This window comes from Macaca mulatta, chromosome 5 (assembly GCF_049350105.2).
Source record: "Macaca mulatta isolate MMU2019108-1 chromosome 5, T2T-MMU8v2.0, whole genome shotgun sequence".
Lineage (NCBI taxonomy): Eukaryota > Metazoa > Chordata > Mammalia > Primates > Cercopithecidae > Macaca > Macaca mulatta.
In genome coordinates, this window is record NC_133410.1 from 25,778,079 (window position 1) to 25,800,895 (window position 22,817).

At 37.9% G+C, this 22,817-nt stretch overlaps 1 protein-coding gene across 3 annotated transcripts in view; it reads left to right on the top strand.

Moving 5' to 3' along the window:
* The window catches only part of TBC1D19 (TBC1 domain family member 19), a 157,238-nt gene extending 152,591 nt beyond the window's left edge, over positions 1-4,647 (top strand). For 2 of the 3 annotated variants that reach the window (XR_001444697.3, XM_028847965.2), the window contains 2 exons: positions 3,281-3,351; positions 4,333-4,540. Coding sequence is in view for 2 of the 3 variants with exons in the window: in XM_028847965.2 (XP_028703798.2) it covers positions 3,281-3,351; positions 4,333-4,407 (146 nt within the window). In the remaining variant the exon portion in view is untranslated. 3 annotated transcript variants of the gene reach the window in all.
* Positions 4,648-22,817: the final 18,170 nt, after the last annotated feature.

Below are 22,817 nucleotides of genomic sequence, written 5' to 3' on the forward strand. Positions count from 1 at the left end.
CCTTAGCAAACTGAAGGAACGGAGAAATAAATGTATGTTGAATACTGTATTTGCTCTAAGCCAGGTACTCTTCTGTGAGCTCAACAATTAATGAAAAGGTTACTGAAGAATAGGTAGAAATGTAGTCTGCATTATTGCTTCCACCCATTTTCCCTGAGTGCTTTAAAAAAATCTACAGGGAAGAATTCTGGAACATCTAGAAATGGAACTAGGCTGAAGGAAGCTCCCCTACCATGGAATTCAGATAAAGAACCACAGGGTAAATAATTTCATGTAAATGTATACAAATTAGTTTTGATTATTTCATATACCTTTGGTATGAGTATTTTGGAACCACGTTTTTCTGATCAAGTGGGTTACTATGCAGTCTTGAGAAATGTCTTCATAAATGTCACTGGCTTTAATTGTGAATTAATTAGAGCCTTTTGAAGAACAGTTTAAAGCAAAGTTATCTTAATGTTCTTGATAGAATTGCTTAGAATTAAAGTAATAAGACCAAAAGAAAATACTAGAGCCTCTATATTTCATATGAAGCATAATTTCAGTTGAAAATATCCCAAAGTGTAGACCTTTCCTCCCTTGGCAAACAAGCCTGTCCTGTGGAAGGGCTGGGCAAACCAAACATGAAGCAGATGGAAAGGAACTTCTGTGATGTGACACCAAGATAAATAAAGGTTATGAGCACATAAGCATTTTGGATGCTGAGGTCAATTAGTGAACTGCTCTTTTTCCCCTTCTTATCTACTTTTGGAGAAACAGTTTTCCACTATGTAAAACTCTTTCCTGCTGGAGCAGAAAATTTGGCCAGCCTGTCAAGCTTTCAGCAACTATGTTCAATTATATACAAAAAAGGAAGTAGTAATCATATTCTTTAACGGCTAAAATGCCTGCACTATACAAAATATTATTCCAGATATTAGGAAGCTGTAAAAAAATTGCTGGTCTACAGAAATAGTTTTCTTTGATATTCTTGTAAACATGAAACTCAGTGACTTTAAAGTATTCATGTTTTCTCCATTTCAGTTAAGGAGTAAATCCTTTGTTGCAGATCTCTTGTATCTCCTGTTACATATTCACTAACTGCAGCTGACTTGACTTTTTAAAATTTTACCATTCCCATCTTTTTCTCCAGAATTTTTCTCTCTGAGGAGTTCTAATGCTTTTTTGCCCGACTGTCCAAAATCTCTTGTCCCTTAGAAAAGTGCCTGTGCTTCCCAGTCACTGGTTGCACTTGGCCTTTATCTGGGGAAATTAAGAGGCCTTGCTGCTGACTTCTGTTCCTCAGGCACAATGACCACGACCACTGTAGCAGCATCCTTCATGCCATCTCTGGAAAGTCATTCTGATAGACAGCAGAGCCAATGATTCTTAGGAAAGCACACAGATTATCATGTCAGAGATGAGTGGTTGCTGCTTACTTTCAGCCTCAATAGTGTCTTCACATAGTGGTTAGATGCACAACTCCAGAGCCAAGGTTGAGTATTGGCTTTACTATTTTCTATGTGTCACCGCACTCACTATGCCTCACTCTCTATATTAGTAAAATGGGCTATTAATAGTATTTAACTCACAGAATTGGTATGAGAATTACTTATTCTCTTTGTAAAAATGTATTTTAAAAAATATATGTGTTTGCATTAGGTATGCGCTATACCTAGGAACCAGTCTTCCAAATAATTTTGAATATTTCTTTTTCATTTTTTTTGTTTTCTGTTTTTTGTTTTTTCGAGACAAGGTCTCACTCTGTTACCCAGGCTAGAGCGCAGTGGCACAAGCATAGCTCACTACAGCCTAGAACTCCTGGGTCAAGCATTCCTCTGCCTCAGTCTCCCAAGTAGCTGGGACTACAGGCATGCACCACCATGCCTGGCTTATTTTTTAAATTTTTTGTAGAGACCAGGGTCTTGCTTTGTTTTCCAGTCTGGTCTTCAACTCCTAGGCTCACACAATCCTCCTGTCTCAGCCTCCCAAAGCACTGGGATTGCAGGCATGAGTCACTGTGCCCAGTATTTTGAATATTTCTTACCATTAATTTCCTAAACTTCAATGACTTGTTGGGTAGAGAATCCACTACCATTACTGGTGATGGAGAGAAAAGGAGGTAAGTCAAGAGTTAACTCCAAGCAGTACCATCTCCTTGTCAGGGTCACTTGCCTTTTAAATGGGTCCTTCTATTGTTTATGACTCACTCCCTCACATGGAGTTTTATGGTAGGTTATATAAGTTTTGCATGTTAGCGTTGCTCTTTTTCCATGTGCATATGTTTAATGGAAACAATAATCCAAATGTTATTTTTAATTTTTTTTTAAGAGACAGGTTTTTGCCATGTTGCCCAGGCCGTCAAACTCCTGAGCTCAAGACACTTCTCCTGCCTCAGCTTCCCAGTTAGCTGGTACTACAGGTGTGCACCACCATGCCTGGCCTCCAGTGTTGTTTTCTACTTAATGTATATTATTGATCTTTAAGTTGTCTTGTAATGTTTGGATTTTTTTGAAGTTTCACTTCTTTTTTCCTGTAGCCAACATTAAATTAAATGTCAGTATCAATCCCATAGCAGCCCTCCATACAGATATATCCATTTGTGAAACTCTTAAGAAATTCAGTGTTGTGTATAAAAATTTAACGAAAAATTATAAAAATATTTTTTAAGAAAAGGCTTTAAAGCCACATTTCTATCAGGACACCTCCTTGGTACATATGAAACATAATCTATTTAAAAATTCAGCCTCCATATAGCGTTTCAGAAGCCTCTCTACTACATTAGGAAGAAATACCTGCACCAAAATAAACCTTAATCCATAAGACAGTCATTAGGCCAGGCATAGTGGCTCACCCCTGTAATCCCAGCACTTTGGGAGGGTGAGGCAGGATGATCACTTGAGCCCAGGAATTCAAGACCAGCCTAGGCAACATAGTAAGACCTTATCTCTATTAAAAAAAAAAAAAAAAAAAAAAACTCATTAGATCTTCATGCCATTTTAAAACGGTTTAAGTTGTAGATTTGAAGGAAATAACTTTTAAAATGGCCTTTTTAAAGAACACTGAATTTTTCTTTTTCTCAAAACTGTGGTGTTCAGTTTGTCTGGCCATCAGTCACTGTTCTCTAGAGCAGACAATTTCTGTTCATCATAAGACCTTAACTCAGAATGCGGGGATGTGGTCGGTTGTGTAAAGCACTAGTTCTGAATTTCCATGCAGTGGGTTTTGGGCATAGCATAGCAGTAACCGTGCCGGGCTGATGAGTAGGCGAACAGTTGAAATAGTGTGCATTCTTTTCCAGTGCTGGCAGCTGCCGTGTTTGCTTTCCGAGCAGTGAACCTGATGGAGGTGACATCACTGGCTGCAGCTGAAGTAAGGATAAGTTTCACTCAGATGGGATGGAAATAGTTTCTGAGGGATTGCCAGGCTGTCATTTTAGTGTCTGATGCATAGGACACGCATTACTTGCAGCCAGATTTTTTAACTCGGGTAAAACCTGTTAAGTTATGAGCTAATAATACTTAAGGATTCAAATTTCTTTAATTACTTGAGAAAAATCTTCTTATGAAGGAGTAATAAACAAGATTATTATAGGAAACCATTATAACCATATGGGAAACCAGATACCTGGTAATTTTAGTAGAAACAATTGGGGTTTATCTTGCATTTTTTTATTGTTCATGTCGATGCATTATTTTCACAGAAGGAAAACTACTTGAGAGAGTTAAAGAGCATGTATTTGGGTGATATAGTGAAGATACATGGGCTTTTTTGGTTATTTAAAATTGTGAGTTAATTATTTAAAGCTGATTTCTTTTCAGTGATATAATTTATACCTGAAACATGGTTCAATTAAATAGTGCTTACTGTATTATTCTATTTGTTATCTTTCACAGAAATATAAATTTTCCCTTAAAATAGCTGCCTGCATTTTTGTTTAAAGGGAAGAGGATGTTTATGCATCTTGCAACTGAATAAACATTAGTTCCATCTCAAAATGACTTCCTGCAGTCAGTCAGTCCTTACACTAGAATAACAGGACTAGGAATCATAATGTGCGCTTATTTATAGAAGCAAGTTGAAATGTTAAACCTGTTATAAACTCTTGCTACCTTGTATATTTGAAGAAGACTGAGGCTAACATCCAGGTTATTTTCTGCGGCACGTTTCAGCATTTTGCACATGTACTACCATTAAGATATTCTGAAAAGAGAAGGAAAGTTGTAGCTTTAGTACTAAGATTTAGGACAAATCCAAAGAAGAGCTTAGTGTCAAAATTACATAGTAATTATGTTTACCTTATCTCATAGACTTCGCTTTGCTATTAATAATTCTTTTTATTTTTTGTTTCAGGCAGTTCTTGCTGACCTTTCTACTTTAAAAGTAATGCCTCTTCTTCAAATTTTTCTGTTTGCTACTGTCACCTGATCTTCTTCACAGTCACTGACAACACATCTAGTTTTTCATTAGAAACAAATCATGAACTATGCAAACTCTGCATAAAACCAAAATGAAACTTTGCATATAAGCCAATAAAGATCATGTTCCCTCTTCAGTTAAACCTAAGTAGTTTCTCACTTTTTGAAACAATAACTCTGCACCAAATATTGCATCGCATGCTGCTGATTTTCAAGAGAGAAGCAATAAACACAACTTCTGCTAAATTGAGCATTATATATATAATATTATAATATATATATAATCCTGACTTGTAAATGGCATGTAATAATATATGCAATAAGAACTAAAGATACTGTAATAAACTTCAAGAGGTAATGTAGCTTCTTGGATAATTCTTTTATGTCAGTTTATAAATTTATCTCTAGATAATGTATTGTTTTGTCTCATAAATTGCTCTTCACTCAGAGCCAGGGGTGGAGTAGGGTGTGAGAACACTTGAAAAAGATAATGTTTTTAAATAGGAATTCAAAAGTTGCTTAAATGATGTTTTAAGCAACTTTTTACACCCCAGGGATTTTCTACATTTCTCTCCATTTTATTTCTCTCTTTAAACATCTCTACTGGGGAAGGTCGAATACAGTTGTCTCCGTCTAGCAATATTTTATGCTTGACTCTCTGAAAGTCAGAAAATTATAGTTGATCCCTTTTCACTTCTCAACCTTCCTTCTCTTGCTTAGAAGACTTGACATTGCCAAGGCCTGTTGCCAGCTTCTGTTACTTTGTAACTATGCAAGGAAGACACCCAAGAGAATGAGGAGTCAAAACCACATTCACTTTTGCTGAAGCTTGGTTTCACAAGGTATACTTCTGGGGCAGAGCCCCTGAGAGAGATTAAAAGTAGGTAGCAGGCATTCATTCTAAACTGCAGACATTATGCAAGGCATCAGCCTTATTTTGGGCTTTATTATACGTGAAGGGTCTTATTTTGTATTACTTCCTAAAGACCTACCATTTCTGTAATATGGAGGAAAAAGTATGTGGGCGAAAAAGTCCGAAAGCTATTGTCCTTTGATTTTAGTGTCAAATTTAAGATGCTGATCACTTCACTAAAACTAAATCAGTAGATTGATACTCTTATTGATTGCCTAGAATTTTATTTTTACCCAAATGTATTTTATGAATCTTTTCTTTTGGCAGTATATATTAGGAAAAATGCTTGTTGATTTCCTAAGAGCTGAATAACAATTTATTCCATGATTGATTCTTAATAAACCCCATTTTATTGCTTTTGAAGGTGATGCAGTTATAATCCTATGCTTTGCCATTCTTTGTTTCTGAATGTACATTAATTGACAGGAAAAGCACACACCCATGACTATTATCTACTCAGAAAATGGCTAAATATTAGGAAGAGAGTGAGTTTTAAATGATCTGGTTCACGTGCATACAGATATGCCCATCTTTGACTTTTTTCTTTAGGAGAATATGCATTAGCTTTTTTAAAAGAGGCAATGTAATAGTCTAGTACACTAGACTGGAGAATTCTGGTCCTCAGATGGGGGAATTTTGGTCCTCCTGTAAATTCCTAGATAATTTAAGCTCTCTTACCTGTAATTGGGGTTGAGGGACTGGTAACAAATGGTAGGAAATTATTGTATCTGCTCCATTTACCTTACAGTTAGGTAAGGACCTGTAGGACCAAATAAGAAAATACTATATTTGAAAGTAATTTTTAAAACTGCAAAGCACCAAGCAAATGAAGGATATTGTTGGTACTTAGTTTGTATATGACGTTTTAAGGACAAGTAGTAGAAGATGATAGATGAAGACTGCACAATTTCATTAGCATTTCTATCATTTAACCTGATAATTTAAGACTCTGTCTGTAAAAATGAATGGACCATGCCATAGCAGATCCTTTCATTTGAAACAGGTGGCTCTAGGCAGTAGCTCTAAATCTGAATCCCAAAGCCAGACTTGGTTGACAACCACCCACTTTGCTGCTTCCCCAGACCCCTCTCTGCCAAGCACTGCTCTTGGCTGCTTGTTAAAACACTGCACTGAGGGTCATCGGGCTGCCTTACCCACACTTTTTTTTTTTTTTTTTTTTTTTGACGCAGTCTGGCTCTGTCACCCAGGCTGGAGTGCAGTGATATGATCTCGGCTCACTGAAACCTCCACCTCCTGGGTTCAAGTGACTCTCCTGCCTCAGCCTCACAAGTAGCTGGGACTACAGGCATGCGCCATAACACCTGGCTAATTTTTTGTATTTTTAGTAGAGACGGGTTTTCACCATGTCAGCCAGCCAGGTCTCGAACTCCTGACCTCAAGTGATCCACCCGCCTCAGCCTCCCAAAGTGCTGGGATTACAGGTGTGAGTGACCACGCCAGACCTGTCCACTCCATCTTTAACCACGCCTCCTTAGGCTCCCTCATTTGACTTCCTTTCTCTTGCATCCTCCTGTGCCATCTCCTCCCAACCCCTGACACCCCCTTCACAACTCTTCTGCCAGTGATTACAAAGATTGGAGTGAATAGTGATACACTGGCATTGGTGTAGCCTAATAGGCGGTTCTTCAGGATGTCAGTTCACCCGCTAATGTGATACGTTATGACTTTATAGTATGGAAGAGTTTATTGAATAATGGTTTTGTTGAGAATGCTTTGGTAATGCAGTGTTCTGGCTAATTGAAATTTCCAGCTTGTCTTAACTTCGCAACACCCCACACTCAGTATGTGCTCTCTCCTCCTATTTTGCAGGGAAAATACAGACCATTAAGCTTGAGTTGTCTCAGCCTTCTATTTCAGAATTTAGCTTTATCTCTCCCCGCAGATTTATCTCCTTCCTTCTTGCATTAAGAAGTGTCTAGTCTAGTCTAGTCCTATAGTTCTCTGAATGCAGATTTGATTGTGCCACTTCTATGCTTCAAAAACTCAACAACTTCTCATTGCCTAAAGGATAAAGGCTAGGCTCTGTAGCATAATAGGAAAAAGTTTTCATCGCTTGGCCTTTTCATTCTTATGTTCCCACAGTGACCCATTATCCTGTACTTCAGCCTCACTGGGTTCCATGCTGATTCTCAACCAGATATGGCTCTTCATTTTGTTTCTGCCAAAATCTTCTCCATTTCTCAAGGCCTCCCTCAAAAATTTTTCTCTGTTGTGAAGATACCATGGAACCTGTAAATTAAATTAATTATGCCCTTCTCCTTGTTCTCATAAAACTGTTCATCCACTCATGTGATGCTTATAGCATTAACTGATAGCTTTTTGGATATTTGTTCTGATTTTGTTACTTTATTCTGAAGGCAGTTTTCATTGACTTGTCTGTCCTAAATGTGGAAGATGCAAGCAGAAATTTGTCCATATATGTCTGTATCCCTTGACCTACTCAGAAATTGTTGGGATCTGTTTTCTATAAAACATAATTTCTCCTTTGTATCTAGTCTTCCTTCTTCCACAAATGCTCTGATTTTTCTTTAGCGATCTACCCCTTCCCCATGTGCATCAGGTGAGGCTGACTTGCATCCCCAGGACCTCTGGGTCCTAGCCAAGTAGTCACCATGTATTGTTCCTCTGGCCAAGGGGATTGCTTCAGGACCAATGCAAAATCTGAGACCAATGGGAGTTAGTGAAACTTAATTAGGAAGCTTTGGTTTAATCTTTCAGGGAAGCTAGATATGAAAAAGAAAGAATGTAGGGTGTGTAGCTGCTGCAGTCTAGGAATGGAGAGAAGGAAAAGCTGCACATTTGGCCTTGTTGATCCCCAGATCGTGCTGCACCAGTCTACCTCTGAACTGTTTTTTTTACAAGACCCAAAGGATTTTCTTTGCAACAAAAAGGATCGTAATTGATGGCAGTTATTTTCCTTTTAGGTGATGCACAATAATAGGGGTATCATTATTTGGTATAGAACTCCTGTCTACACACTGCTCAAACTAGAGTAGTATATATTTTAACTTCCTCTAATCAAGACACAACCATGACCTTACAAGGATAAATTGTATATTTCAGACCTACTGAACTACTCGAAGTACCTAATACAAGGTACATATTTTGCCTTTGGCCCTTTGCCCTTATGGCTTCCTCTGCTTAGAATGCCTTCTCTTCCCTCTTTACCTAACTCTTACTTGTACATCAAAACGCATCTCAGGTGTTACATCATCAGGGAAGACTGCTTCTCTTATGAATCCTCAACCCCTACATATACATGAGATGTATTATAATCAAGTTAGCTTGTCCTCACTCCCACTGTACTGTGACTCCTTGAGGACAAAATTGGATTCTTTTTCAGCCATATATCTCTAGAATCTAGCATTGTGTTTGCCCCATAATAGGCTTTAGTAAATGTTTATTGAATGAACAAATGAAGTCATCTATTCTAATTCACTAATTTTACTGATAAAGGAATTTGCCTATCCAGTGTCACACAGCTATTTTACCCACCAAGTTGACTTGTGGAGTTGCCTTTGGAAGTCCAAAAGGAAAGAATATTTTCAGAGGGAAAAATGAAATGGTTCTGTCACTCTTTTTTTTTCATTTAAGTTAACTTTATTAAGGTATAATTTAATGTACAATAAAATTATATGTATATTTTATGTAAAATAAAATGCATTCTAAGTGTACAGTTCTATAAGGCTTAACAAATGTATATACCCATGTCACCACCACCACATCAAGGTATAGAACATTTCCATCACCCAAAATAGTTCCTTTTGTGCCCCTCCCCATCCAATCCCCCATACACACTCATCCACTTGGAGTGGATGAGTACACACCCCATACACACTCCAACCACTCATCTGCTTCTGTCCGTAAAGATTAGATTCATCTTTTCGAGAGTTTCATGTAAATGGAATCATCCATATGTACTTTTTTGTGTCTGGCTTCTTTTGCTCAGCATGTTTTGAGATTCATCCATATTATGTGATCAGTAGTTCATTCCTTTTTATTACTGCCTAGGATTTCATTGTATGAGTATTTCACAATTTGTTTATTTACCATTGTTAATGTACATTCATGGTGTTTTCAGTTTGGGTGTATTATGGATACAGCTACTATAAACATTTGTGCACAAGCCTTCGTGTGGACATATATCTTAATATTTCTGGGGTAAATACCTTAGGAGTAGGATTTCTGGGTTATGTGTAAGCACGTGTTTAACTTAGAAGGAGGCCTCCACACTCTTCTGAAGTGGTTCTACTGTTTTACATTGCCACCAACAGTATATGAGTTCGTATTTCCCAATCCTTACTACCAACACTTGGTGTTGTCATATTAGTCATTCTAATAAGTGGTTTTAATTTGTATTTTCCTAATGATATTGAGCATATTTTCATACTTATTTGCCATTTATACATATTCTTTTGTAAAGTATCTGTTCAAATCTTTTATCCATTTTAAATCAATGATCTTATTAAGTTATAGGCTGGGTGTGGTGGCTTACACCTATAATCCCAGCACTTTGGAAGGCCAAGGCAGGCAGATGGCTTGAGCCCAGGAGTTCAAGACCAGCTTGGGCAACATGATAAAACCACGTCCCTACAAAAAAAATACAAAAAAATTAACCAGTCATGGTGGCGCACACCTGTAATTTCAGCTACTGGGGGTGGGGGTGGGATGCTGAAGTGGAAGGATAGTTTGAGGCTAGAAGTTAAGGCTGCAGTGAGCTGTGATCCTGCCACTGCATTCCAGCCTGGATGTCAGAGTGAGACCTTGTCTCAAAACAAAGTTGTAAGGAGTCCTTATTCTGGATGCAGCATATGATTTGCAAAATTTTCTCCCAGCCTATAGGAGAGTTAATTTTCTTAACTATGAGATAGTTAATATTCTTAACTGTCTTTTAAAGAGAAAAAGTTTTAATTTTGTTGAGGTTCAATTTATCTGTTTTTTTCTTTTATGGTTTATATTTTTTGCTTTCTCTCCAAGAAATCTTTGCTTAAGTCAAAGTCACAAAGATTTGTTTTCCCTATGTTTTTTTCTAGAAACTTTAAAGATTAACTCATACATTTAGGTTTATGATCCCTTTTTTTCCAAGTTAATTTTTGTCTATGGTGCAAGTTAAGGGTTGAGGTTTTGCTTTTGCACATGAATATAAGCCATTTGTGAAGAGACTGTCTTTTCCCTTTTACATCACTACCTTTGTATAAAATTAACTGATTATGTATATGGGCTGGTTTCTGGACCCTCTATTCTGTTCATGAATTTTTGTCTAACTTAATTTCAATATTGCACTCTCTTGATTTTTGTAGTTTTATAGTAAATCTTGAAATCAGGTAGTGTAAGTCTTCTAACTTTATTCACGTATGTTAAAATTATTTGGCCATTCTAGCTTCTTCGTATTTCTAAAGAACTTTTTAATCTGCACCAAAAGAAGTAAAAAGTCTGCTTTGATTTTTATTCAGATAGCATTGGCTTAATAGATCAGTCTGGAAATAATTGATATCTTTAACAATGCTGAGTCCTCCAATCCATAAACATGGTGTATCTCTCTATTTATTTAGATCTGCTTTAATTTTACAAAAGATTACTACAAAAGTAGTAATCTTTTTTTTACTACAAAAGTAATCTTTTGTAGTTTTCAGTGTACAATTCTTTCACATATTTTGTTAAAATTATCCCTACTTCTTTCACATTTTTGATGCTATTGTATTTAAATAATGGTATTTTTATTTTAATTTCCAATCTTTTGTTATTAAGATGTAAATGCAATTGATATTTTATATTGACCTTGCATCCTGAGACCTTGCTAAGCTTACTACTTCTACTATCCTTTTTTGTAGCCTCCCTGGAATTTTCCATATATACAGTATGTCATCCATAAATAAATAAAATTTGGTTTGTTTCTTTCAAATACGTATACTCTTTTTCTTTCCTTATTCACTGACTAGAACTTGCAATTGAATACAGAAGTGTTGCAGCTCACCTAATTTTAAAGGAAATGTACTTATTTCTTGAATAAGTGTAACAAATATTTTTCAATATTTATAAACAATAGTTTGGCCAATTTAGGTATAAAACAATGGGGGAGGATGGGCACGGTGGCTCACGCCTGTAATCTCAGCACTTTGGGAGGCCAAGGTGGGCAGATCACTTGAGATCAGGAGCTCGAGACCAGTCTGGCCAACATGGTGAAACCCCGTCTCTACTAAAAATACAAAAAAAAAAAAAAAAAAAAAATTAGCTGGGTATGGTGGCACATGCCTGTAATCCCAGCTACTCGGGAGGCTGAGGCAGGAGAATCACTTGAACCTGGGAGATGAAGGTTACAGTGAGCTGAGGTTGTGCCACCACACTTCGACCTGAGGGACAGAGTGAAACTCTGTCTCAAAATAAATAAATAAATAAATAAAACAGTAGGGGAAAGTGAGACGGATTCAGAAGGAAGTGGGGAGCAATATTGAAATACAGAGAAGATAGGTTAAGTTTTATGTTGCTGATCATTCACATGGCTTCTTAAAATTATCCTTTTAACTTAAACAGTTGGCTTCAGGTATTATCAATGCCTTTGTCATATTAATTAGAAAATGGTTTTTAATTACTTATTCAACTATTCTTTATCCTTAAAACTTTTTTTCTTAGATATATGGTGTACATATACTTAGTCAACAAACATTGAATACTTACTCAGAGCAAGGTACTGTGCTGGGCCTTCAATGTATACAGGTATTCATGTGATTGCTTTTTCAGTATCAAATGTGGTAAGAGACAGTACCCCCTATGACAATAGAATCTTAGCACTTCTTTCTTAAAGTAATGGTGCCATCCTTCCTGTGATAGGAAAAATAATGATTCCTCAAAGATATTCAGTTCTAATTCCTGAAAACGCTGTATATGTTTCCTTACCAGCAAAAGGGACTTGTTGATGTTATTAACAATTTTGAGATGGGGAGATTATCCTGGATTATCAGGCGGGCCCAATGTAATGACAAGTGTTCTTACAATTGAAAGTGAAACAGAGAAACAGAAGGGTATGAGTCACGGAGGGATTTGAAGGTGTCACACAGCTGGCTTTAAAAATGGAGGGAGAGTCCATGAGCCAAGAAATACAGGCAGCCTCTAGAAGCTGGAAGGAAATGGAGTCTCCATGTGACCCTCCAGAAGGAATGTATCCCTACTGACACCTTGATTGTAGGACTTTTGACCTCCAGAACTGTAAGATAATAATGTTGTATTGTTTTAAGCTCCTATGTGGGTCATAGTTTGTGACAGCAATAAGAGACAATCCATCTCCTCTCAGCTAAATGAAGTTTACTGTATTAACCGTAACATATGAAAATAATAAGTTCACATTGTTTTAATAACCCTTTTTATAAAATAGGTGATTCTACCTGTCTAATTTCTCTTGTGTGGTAATTTCGAATGTAAGCAAAAAATAAAATTCTAAGACCTCCCAACCATCTAAATGGACTTCCTCTTCAGCCAGGGCTCTTAAAATTTAACATGAAAGACTGGTTCAGGCCATAAAGGGAAGTGGGGGTCAGACATGCCTCACTATACCTCTCCAGCATTAAAATCAACACAGACTTTTGATGAGAAACATTTTACAGCCTGTTCTCCCTGAAGCCCACTAGCTAAAAGCTTTATCTGCATGACAAAACTTTGGTCTCCAAACATTCCTTTCTATTGATCCCAGGTTTTTAGACAAACTCAACCAATTGTCAACCAGGAAATGTTTAAATTTACCTATAGCCTTGAAACCTTCCCGCCTGAGTTGTCCTGCCTTTCTGGACCAAACAATTGTCTTTCTTTCTTTTTTTTATTTTGAGACAGAGTCTCGCTCTGCCACCTAGGCTGGAGTGCAGTGGTGCAATCTCGGCTCACTGCAAGCTCTGCCTCCAGGGTTCCCACCATTCTCATGCCTCGGCCTCCCAAGTAGCTGGGACAACCGGTGCGCCCCCGCCACCACACCCGGCTACATTTTTTGTATGTTTTTGTTGTTGTTGTTGAGACAGAGTCTCGCTCTGTCGCCCAGGCTGGAGTGCAGTGACCGGATCTCAGCTCACTGCAAGCTCCGCCTCCCGGGTTCACGCCATTCTCCTGCCTCAGCCTCCCGAGTAGCTGGGACTACAGACGCCCGCCACCTCGCCCGGCTAGGTTTTTGTATTTTTTAGTAGAGACGGGGTTTCACCGTGTTAGCCAGGATGGTCTCGATCTCCTGACCTTGTGATCCGCCCGTCTCGGCCATTTTTTGTATTTTTAATAGAGACAGGGTTTCACCATGTTAGCCAGGATGTTCTCGATCTCCTGACCTCGTGATCTGCCTGCCTGGGCCTCCCAAAGTGCTGGGATTACAGGTGTGAGCCACCACGCCCGGCCCAATGTCTTTCTTAAATGTACTTGATTGATGAAGCATGCCTCCCTAAAATGTATAAAACCAAGCTGCATCCCAACAACCTTGGGCACATGTCCTCAGGACTTCCTGAGGCTGTGTCAAGGGCACGCATCCTCAACCTTGACAAAATAAACTTTCTAAATTAACTGAGATCTGTCTCAGATTTTCTGGGTCTACACAAGTAAGATAAAATACATAAAAGTATCTTGAATACTAACTTCTACTGCTCTGGTGCTGCAGGGAAAAGACCACAGAAAGTTGGGCAAGTGTGATGGAGGAAGAGGGGTGTTCGGGGAAGTATATCACCAAGTCCTAATGTTTTCTTCTGTGTGGAAGGAGCTCGCTGGTGTAATTGACCTTGTGTCCTAAGACTTTGCTGAACTTACTACTCCTACTATCCTTTGTTGCAGCGTCCCTAGGTGATGTACAGTATGTTATCTATAAATAGGCAATTTTGCTTCTTTCAAATATGTATGCCTGTTGTCTGTCATTTCTTATTTGCTGACTAGAACTTGCAATCAAATATAAAAGTGTTACAGCTCACCTAATTTTAAATGAAATGTATTTATTTTTTGAATAAGTTTAAGAAGTATTTTAAGATATTTATCAATGTAATATTTTGGCTGATAGCTGGCCCTCACTCCCTCCTCCCCTGGAGAAGGATGAATTATATTATTGATGAGGTTGGGATATGACAGTGGGCATTTAAAGCCAACCTCCTTCTCTTATCTTTTTCACGGAATCCAGCTGCCCACAGTGAACTGTTCTGCACTGCTCCTGTATTCCCTGAGCTTTACAGAGTCTAGATCCCATGGTACGGAATTGGGGGTGGGGGAGAAGATGGCTGTAGCGTTCAGGAGTCTGTGTCTAACTCAGTTTTTAAAAGCCAAGGAGCCCGTGACTAACTCAGTTTTTAAAAGTCCTTGCTGTAAAACTAAGTCACATTCCTTGGGATTAACTTTAGCAGTAAGAAAGATGATATATCACCTTCATCTGCTTTCACCAGCCTAGATTTTAATTTTCTCTCTCAAGTACTGCTGAACTCAGGCAAGAAGAAGAGTGCTGTTTATTGGACTCCAAATCTCATTCAACAGAACAAAGAAGTTGAGGTTTGCAAGGAAGAACCTATAATGATGGGTCATGGAATATAAACTAGAAAAGAAGAGAAATAAAAGGTAAGGAGGGGTTGGTGATAGGTATGGATAAAGAGGGGTGGATGGATTAAAGGTTACAACAAAAAAAATAAAAGCACTTCTGAGAGAAGGGTAATTTTGAAGGCACATAACCTGGAAGGTTCATATGGGTAGTCAGAATGTGATATTTGCATTTGAAATGTTGGAGATGGTGCCATTTTTATTGATGCAAAAATGTAAGGCATATGGATAGCTGAAATAGGGCAGAAGAAAATATCATTGACAATATGAGGTAGTAAAAAATGGTGTTAGATGAATCATTAGCATACATGCTGAAGCCACAGAGGACAACAGGAGTAGGGTAGGGATAAAGAAGAAAACTGAGTTGCGAGCTCACTTCCCTGAGAATGAGGAGGAAAGACCCAGAGACTACTAGTAGGTGACAGCAGCATGGAGGGGGAAGAGTAGTAGAACCAGATGGCGTGAGCCTCAAAGGAGCAGAAGGGGTTTGCAAGAAGGAAGGAGGAATAACACTCTAAAATTAGCATTGAGGAGTAAGGTTGGTGCTGAAGCACTTTGGGGGAGGAGAGAAAAAAAGTTTGAAAGGGCTTCAGAGAAACCACGTCCCCAAGATATAGCCTGCTTTTAGTTGAGACTGGGAATAGATCTCCAGAAAAGATACGGAAAACCCCAGGATTTTATTGAACTCATATTGGGGGTTAGGAATTCCAAAGAGGTAGGGGGGAATGGTTTATTAAGAAGGGGAATTTGGGGATGAGGGAGGTGGGGAGCAAATTAGGTCAGATTAAGGGAAGAAAATTTTTAGGTAACTGATGCCTGGAGAGTAAGTTCTGATAAGGAGTGGAATAAACGGGGATGTGTAGATGAACCATCTCCTCAGGGGTGACTGAGCAATAAACTCTACTGCTGTGGTCTAGATCATTTGTCTCTGGGGAGGGGCACCTACTGCCTCAGGAAGCCTGACATGGTCTAATCAAAGTCAGTTGCTTCTTAGACAGCAGGAGTGTGGTAGTCTCTGCTCTATCACTACACTAGTTTGGTGACTCACCTATTTTTTCTCATCTTGTGAATTTGGTTCTCCTCTCTTCCCTTCTGACTTCTGCCTGTTTGTTGTTTCTACTTACTCCTGGCATGGGGAGGGATTATCTTCAGACAAAATAATTCCTCCTTTGTAAGTGGAATCACTCCAAAGTTTTCTTGAAATATAAAGCAACAAATTATTTTCTATATACAACTTAATTTGCACCCATAACACACGCATGATACTCTGCCAAGACTTGGGTGATGGACTGACCCATGGGGGGGAGGTGGGAAGAGTGTATGTGAAAGACACAGATACAGAGAGAGAGGCATATTATTTTTTATGTTGATGGACCTCCTCCCCTAGTGTAGGAGAAAAGTAGATGAATGAGTATTTCATGCATGAGAGCCTAAAGAAAATGAGAAGAACTGAATACATGTCTGGAAAGAAAGATTTGAGTCTGAGGATGACAAATAGAACTTCACCCTGAGAGTGCTTCCCAACTCTGTCAGAGGTCTGAATAATGCCAGGCTGGTGGCCAAATACAGAAATGTTGTAATGGAGCACTGTATGAGGAACAGGACCTACACTCTCCTCAACAGAAGGCCAACGCAGTGTTTCAGCCCTAAGACAAGGTCAGTGGCCTCAGCCAGAGAATAGGAACAACACCTTGCTTGACCTTCCAGACTTCTCTTACCAATGTAAATATGCAACCACTGTGTGAGAACACCTCCCAGATTCTCAGGTCTTTCTCCACTCCTAGGCAACCACCAGACACCTACGCCATGTGAGGGAGGTAGTTGAAAGGGAAGGGGAGAGTTTCTACACCCATGCTTTGTAGAGAACTATGCATATTAGTAACACCTGGCCTGGAGACAGAAGGAATAGTCACTACTGTTGCAAACTAATATTTTCACAATATACCCATATTTTTTGTTTAGATTCTACCAGGCATGGACTTGAATCCCAGCTCCACTATTTACTAGCTGTGTGACCTTGGTAATATTACTTAACCTTTAAGCCTTGATCTCTTCATCTATAAAATGTAAATCAGTACCAATAGGGCTGGTTACTCTAAAGATTAAATGAGATAATGCATGTAGAATACTTAATCTAAGCACTTTACTAAGAAGAAGGAATCCATTGTTATCATCAAGGGACATACAATTAATAGGTATGTAGTAATGCATAAAATAGCAAGCTCAGAACAATAAGACCCATCAAAAGTGCTCTGCCATTTTTAGGGTTTCATGAACAATAAATCTGGGAGGCCAGGCATGGGGGCTCATGTCTGTAATCCTAACACTTTGAGAGGTTGAGGCAGGGGGGTTGCTTGAGCCCAGGAGTACAAGGCTGTAATGAGCCATGGTCATGCCACTGCACTGCAGCCTGGGTGACAGAGTGAGACTCTATCTCAGTCAACTGATTAATAAAAAATAAATAAATGAAATGTCTTATGCTGTATTTTCCTCATGGAGATTTATACTGCATATTAGTCCATTATAGACTCTGAGAATTCCTGCAATAAACAACCTGAATAACTCTATTTATCCCACAGTTTCTCAACACTGCATATACACAAACTATTAATATCTTACAGAGATAGTCTTCTTCCTCAAAACACCATTTGAATAGATTTCTGTCCGAGATGGACTGAGTGTTTGTGCCCCACTCCCAAAAGTCATATGTTGAAGCCCTAACCTCCAGTGTGATGGTATAGAAAACAGGGCCTTTGAGAGGTAATCAAGTCATCAAGTTAGAGCCACCATGATGGAACATAGCTGTCTCCCCTCTCACTCTTCTCACACACAAAGAAGTCATGTGAGCACACAACAAGATGGCAACACTATAAGGCAAGACTAGAGATCTCAGAATAAAGTTTTCCTCGCTGGCACATTTATCTTGGACTTCCCAGCCTCCAGACTATGAAAAATAAATTTCTGTAGTTTAAGCCACCCTGCTGCTAAATTTTGCTATAGCAGCCTGCACCGATTAAAACAATGGAGTAACCAGAATCAAATTTACCCATTTACCCTTCATCTGAAACAACTCAAAATATAGACTATACAAAATAATAGTTCTCAAGATATGGGACATCAAGCACTAAGGACAGTGACCCTTACAGTTTCCCTACTTGCTGCCTGTGGAAAGTTTCCATGATGCAACATAAAAAGGAGGAACCCAGGAGGAACCTGGTTTTCTTGCTGAGTTGAAGAAATGGGATTGGGAGTTCCAGGAGGCCAAGACAAGAGTTCACAAGACAGAGTGCCAGAGAGGAGAGAGATGCACAGAGAGGGAACTCTAAGCATCTGCAAAAGATCCCCTCAACTTTTCACTGGGAGCTTTCCTCAGAACATGCACATGAGGAACCTATCCAAGGCTGAAAGAGAATTACTCAGAAGGATTAGGGGGAGTAATCTCTTGAGCTCACACAGGCCAGGAAGAGTGGCTGTTCCTACCAGCATTCATGGGTAGAATACTCAAAAAGGTTTTGCCTCAGGAAGGAATATTAATTCTAAACTAGATGCTCTTCTGTTCCTACCTAGCAAAGCTTAAAAGCAAGGCTCAGGAGGATTAAATGACTGCCAAGTAACTTAACCCCATCCCAGCACAGCTCAAGGCTATAAGAATACAAATATATCCAGCACTCAAACAAAGTAAAATGTATAATACTTGGCGTTTGATAAAAAATTACCAGACATGCAAAGAAGTAGGAAAATTAGACTCATGATGGGAACAAAATTAATAAATCAAAAGGGACTGTAAATGACACAGATGATAAAATGTATAAACAAGAACATTACTTTTTATAACATTGTCCTATTTGTTAAAGACAGAGGAAAAATTGGCCTTGTTAAGTAGAGACATGGAAGATATTAAAAAGCTTCTAGATTTAAAAAATAGTGTCCAAGATGAAAAGGAACTGCTTATTTTAACAGCCAATTAGACATTTTGGAAGAAAAGATTAGTGAATCGTGAAATACTGCAATATAAACTATCCAAAATGAAACACAGAGAGTTAAAAACTAAAAATAAAATAATAAAAAGATAGTCAATTAGCTGTATGTTGCCTTCAAGCAACCATAATATACTTGTAATTGAAATCTCCAAAGAAAACAGAGGAGGAGATCTCAAAAAGTAATGGCAAAAATGTTCTAAATTTGATGAAAATTAAAACCCTCATGTCCAAGAAGATCAACAAGCCCCAAGCAGAAGAAACATGAAGAAAGTTACAAGAAGATACATGATAATAAATTTGGCTAAAACTAGTTATGAAGAGAAAATCTTAAAAGCAGCCCAAGAAGTCCTGTCCCGTAGAGAGGAACAAGGTTAAGGATGACAACATATTACAAGCTAGAAGATAGTAGACCAGTGTCTTTAAAGCACTGGAAGAAAAATGTTGTCAATCTAGAATTCTTTATCCAGTGAAAACATCTTTCAAAAATGAATATGAAATAAAGATTTTCACACCTACAACAGCTGAAAGAAATCTTTGCCAGCAGACATGCCTCAAAAGAAATGGTAAACAAGGCCCTTCAAGCAAAAGAAAAATAGCTCTAAAAGGAAATTTGTATTTACATAAAAGAATGAAGAGCACTAGAAATAATAACCATGCGGGTAAATAGAAAGGCTTTTTTCTTATTATTTAAATCTATTTAAAAAATAAACATTGTAAAGCAAGAATAATAAATCATGAGATTTATGTAGAAGTACAAGTAAAATGTATGACAATAGCACAACAGCAAGTAGGATTACAAATGTAAATATATAGTTTAAGGTTCTTTTTTTTTTTTGAGACAGGGTCTTTCTCTTGCACCCAGCCTGGAGTGCAGTGGTGTGATCTCAGCTCACTGCAGCTTCAACCTCCTGAACTCAAGCAATCCTCCCACCTGAGCCTCCCAAGGAGTAGCTGGGACTACAGGTGCCCGCCACCACACCTGGCTAATTTTTGTAATTTTTTGTAGAGACAGTGTTTCACCATGTTGCCCAGGCTGGTCTTGAACTTCTGAGCTCAAGCAATCCAGCCTCCTCAGCCTCCAGAAGTGCTGGGATTACAGGCATGGGACACCAAGTCTGGACATAAGGTTCTTATTCTATATATGCATGGTATACCACTTGAAGGTAGACTGTGATAAGTTAAAGATGTATATTTTTTAAATCTTCAAATAACCACTAAAATAAAACAACAAAGAGTTACAACTACTAAAGGAGATAAAATGGAATCAAAAACATGTTTTCAAAAGATGGTGTAAAAAGAATAAAAAGGAAACAAAAAATAGACGGAGAAAATAGAAAAAAAACCACCATGGTAGATTGAAACTCAACCATATCAATAATCACATTAAATAAAAAACCTAAATACAAAAATTTCAATTAAAAGGCAGAGATTGTCAGATTGGATTAAAAAAGATGAGACCTAACTATAATCTCCCTTCAAGAAACCCATTTTAATATAAAGGCACAATGAGGTTAAAAGTAAAAGGGTGAGAGAAGATCATGCTACCACTAAGCAAAAGTAAGCCAGAGAGATTTCAAAGCAGCAAGCATTATCATGTTAAAGGTGAATTCATCAAGAAGGCATAGTCCTAAACATTTATGCACATAAGAGTTTCTAAATATATGGAGCAAAACTGATAGAAGTGCAAGGAAAAAGAGACACATCTACAATTAGTCAGATTTCAACAACCCTTTATCAATTATTGGTGGAATGAGTAAATAGAAAAATCTGTAGTTCTTATTTCTTCTAGATTGTTCTACCTATTCCACCAATAATTGATAAAGGGGTGTTAAAATCTGACTAATCTTAGATACAGAAGAACAACATTATTAACCAACTAAATCTAACTACATTTATAGAACACCCCACCCAACAACAGCAAAATATACATTAATCTCAAGCGCAGACAGAACTTCTATGAGTATAGAACATATTTGGGGCCACACAACAGGTCTCAACAATTTTACAATGATTCAAGCCATATAAACTGTGTGCTCTGATTACAATGAGTAATATTAGAAATTGATAACAAAGATATCTGGAAAAATTTTGAACTATTGAGAATACTAACAGATTGCTAAATAACCCATAGGTCAAGGAATAAATCAAAAGAGAAGCTCGAAAGTATTTTGAACTGAATGAAAATGGAAATAAAACATCAAAATTTTTGAAATTCGGTCAAAGCAGTATTTACTAGGAAATTTCTACTATAAATACCTATATTATTAGAGAAAAGGGGAAAGATCTCACATCAATGATCTTGGTTTCTATTAAAAACTAGAAGACATATAAATGGTCAACAGACATATGAAAAGACACTCAGCATCACTAATCATCAGGGAAATGCAAATTAAAACCACAATGAGATGTCTCCTTCTACTTGTCAAGGTGTCTATTATCAAAAAAAAAAAAAGATTAGTGTTGGCAATGATGTGGAGAAACCGGAACCCTTGTACACTGTTCGTAGGAATGTAAAATGGTGCAGCTGTTTGGAAAACAGTATGGAGGTTCCTCAAAAAGTTAAAATAGAACTATCATATGATCCAGCAATCTCACTTACGGATATTTATCCAAAAGAACTGAAATCAGGATCTCAAGGAGATTGGAACATTCATATTCACTGAAACATGATTCCTAATAGCCAAGATATGGAAACAACTTAAATGGATGAATAGATAAAGAAAGGTAGTATATACATACAGTGGAATATTATTCAGCCTTAAAAAGGAAGAAAATCCTGCCATCTGTGACATGAGTAAACCTTGATGACATTACACTATGTGAAATAAGCCAGTCACAGAAAGACAAATACTGCATGATTCCACTTATATAAGGTATCTAAAATAGTCAAATTCAGAAGCAGAGTGGTGGTTGCCAGGGATGGGGGAGGGTGAAATGAAGAGTTGTTTTTCAATAGTATAAAGTTTCAGTTATGCAAGATAAATAAGTTCAAGAGATCTGCTGCGCAACATTGTGCTATAGTCAAAAATACTGTATCATACACTTAAAATTTTGTTCAAAGGGTATGTCTCATGTTAAGTGTTCTTATCACATTTTTCAAACTAGAAAAAAGTGAGAAAATTAAACCCAAAAGTAAGTAGAATAAAGGAAATAATAAAGATCAGAGCAGAAGTCAATGAAATAGAAACAAAAACAAAATTTTTGTCATTAAAACAAAAATTCGGTTCTTCAATGCAGTCAGTATAATTAGTAAACCTCTATCCAGACTGATCAGGGGAAAAAAGAGAAAAGAGAAATATTACCAATATCAGAAATGAGAGAGATAATAAACTGCAGGAAATACTATGGACAACTTCATGCCTGTGAATTTGACATAAGGTAGTTTTAGCCCTCCAACTTTCTTTTTTTTTTTTTTTTTTTTTTTTTGAGTAGTTTTGGCTATTGTGGATTCTCTGCATCCCTTTATTAAGGAGTCTGGCTCCTGGCCAAAGTCTACATGTGATTTTTCAGGTCCTACTATAGGCAATTACAAAGGCTTTACCTTGTAGGTCTCAAAGGAGGAAGCTGACTACCCCCACATCAGACTTGGTGCACAGCCAGAGCATTGCAGTCCCTGAAGGGACTTGCAGTCACAGACTCAGGCCCATCTGGCTGACCATGCTCTTACACATGTCTGCATTCCTCACCTAAGTACCTCCATTTGGAGTCCTCTTTATTTTTTCTTACAGGGGAGTCATCTTTTTTTTTCCTTCAACTTTTATTTTAAGTTCAGGGATACATGTGCAGGATGTGATGTTTGTTACATAGTTAAGTGTCTGCCATGGTGGTTTGTTGCACAGATCATCCCATCACCTAGGTTTTAAGCCCAGCGTTCATTAGCTGTTCTTCCTGATGCTCTCCCTCCCTCCTCCCCGACCCGCGACAGACCCCAGTGTGTGTTGCTCCCTGCTATGTGTCCATGTGTTTTCA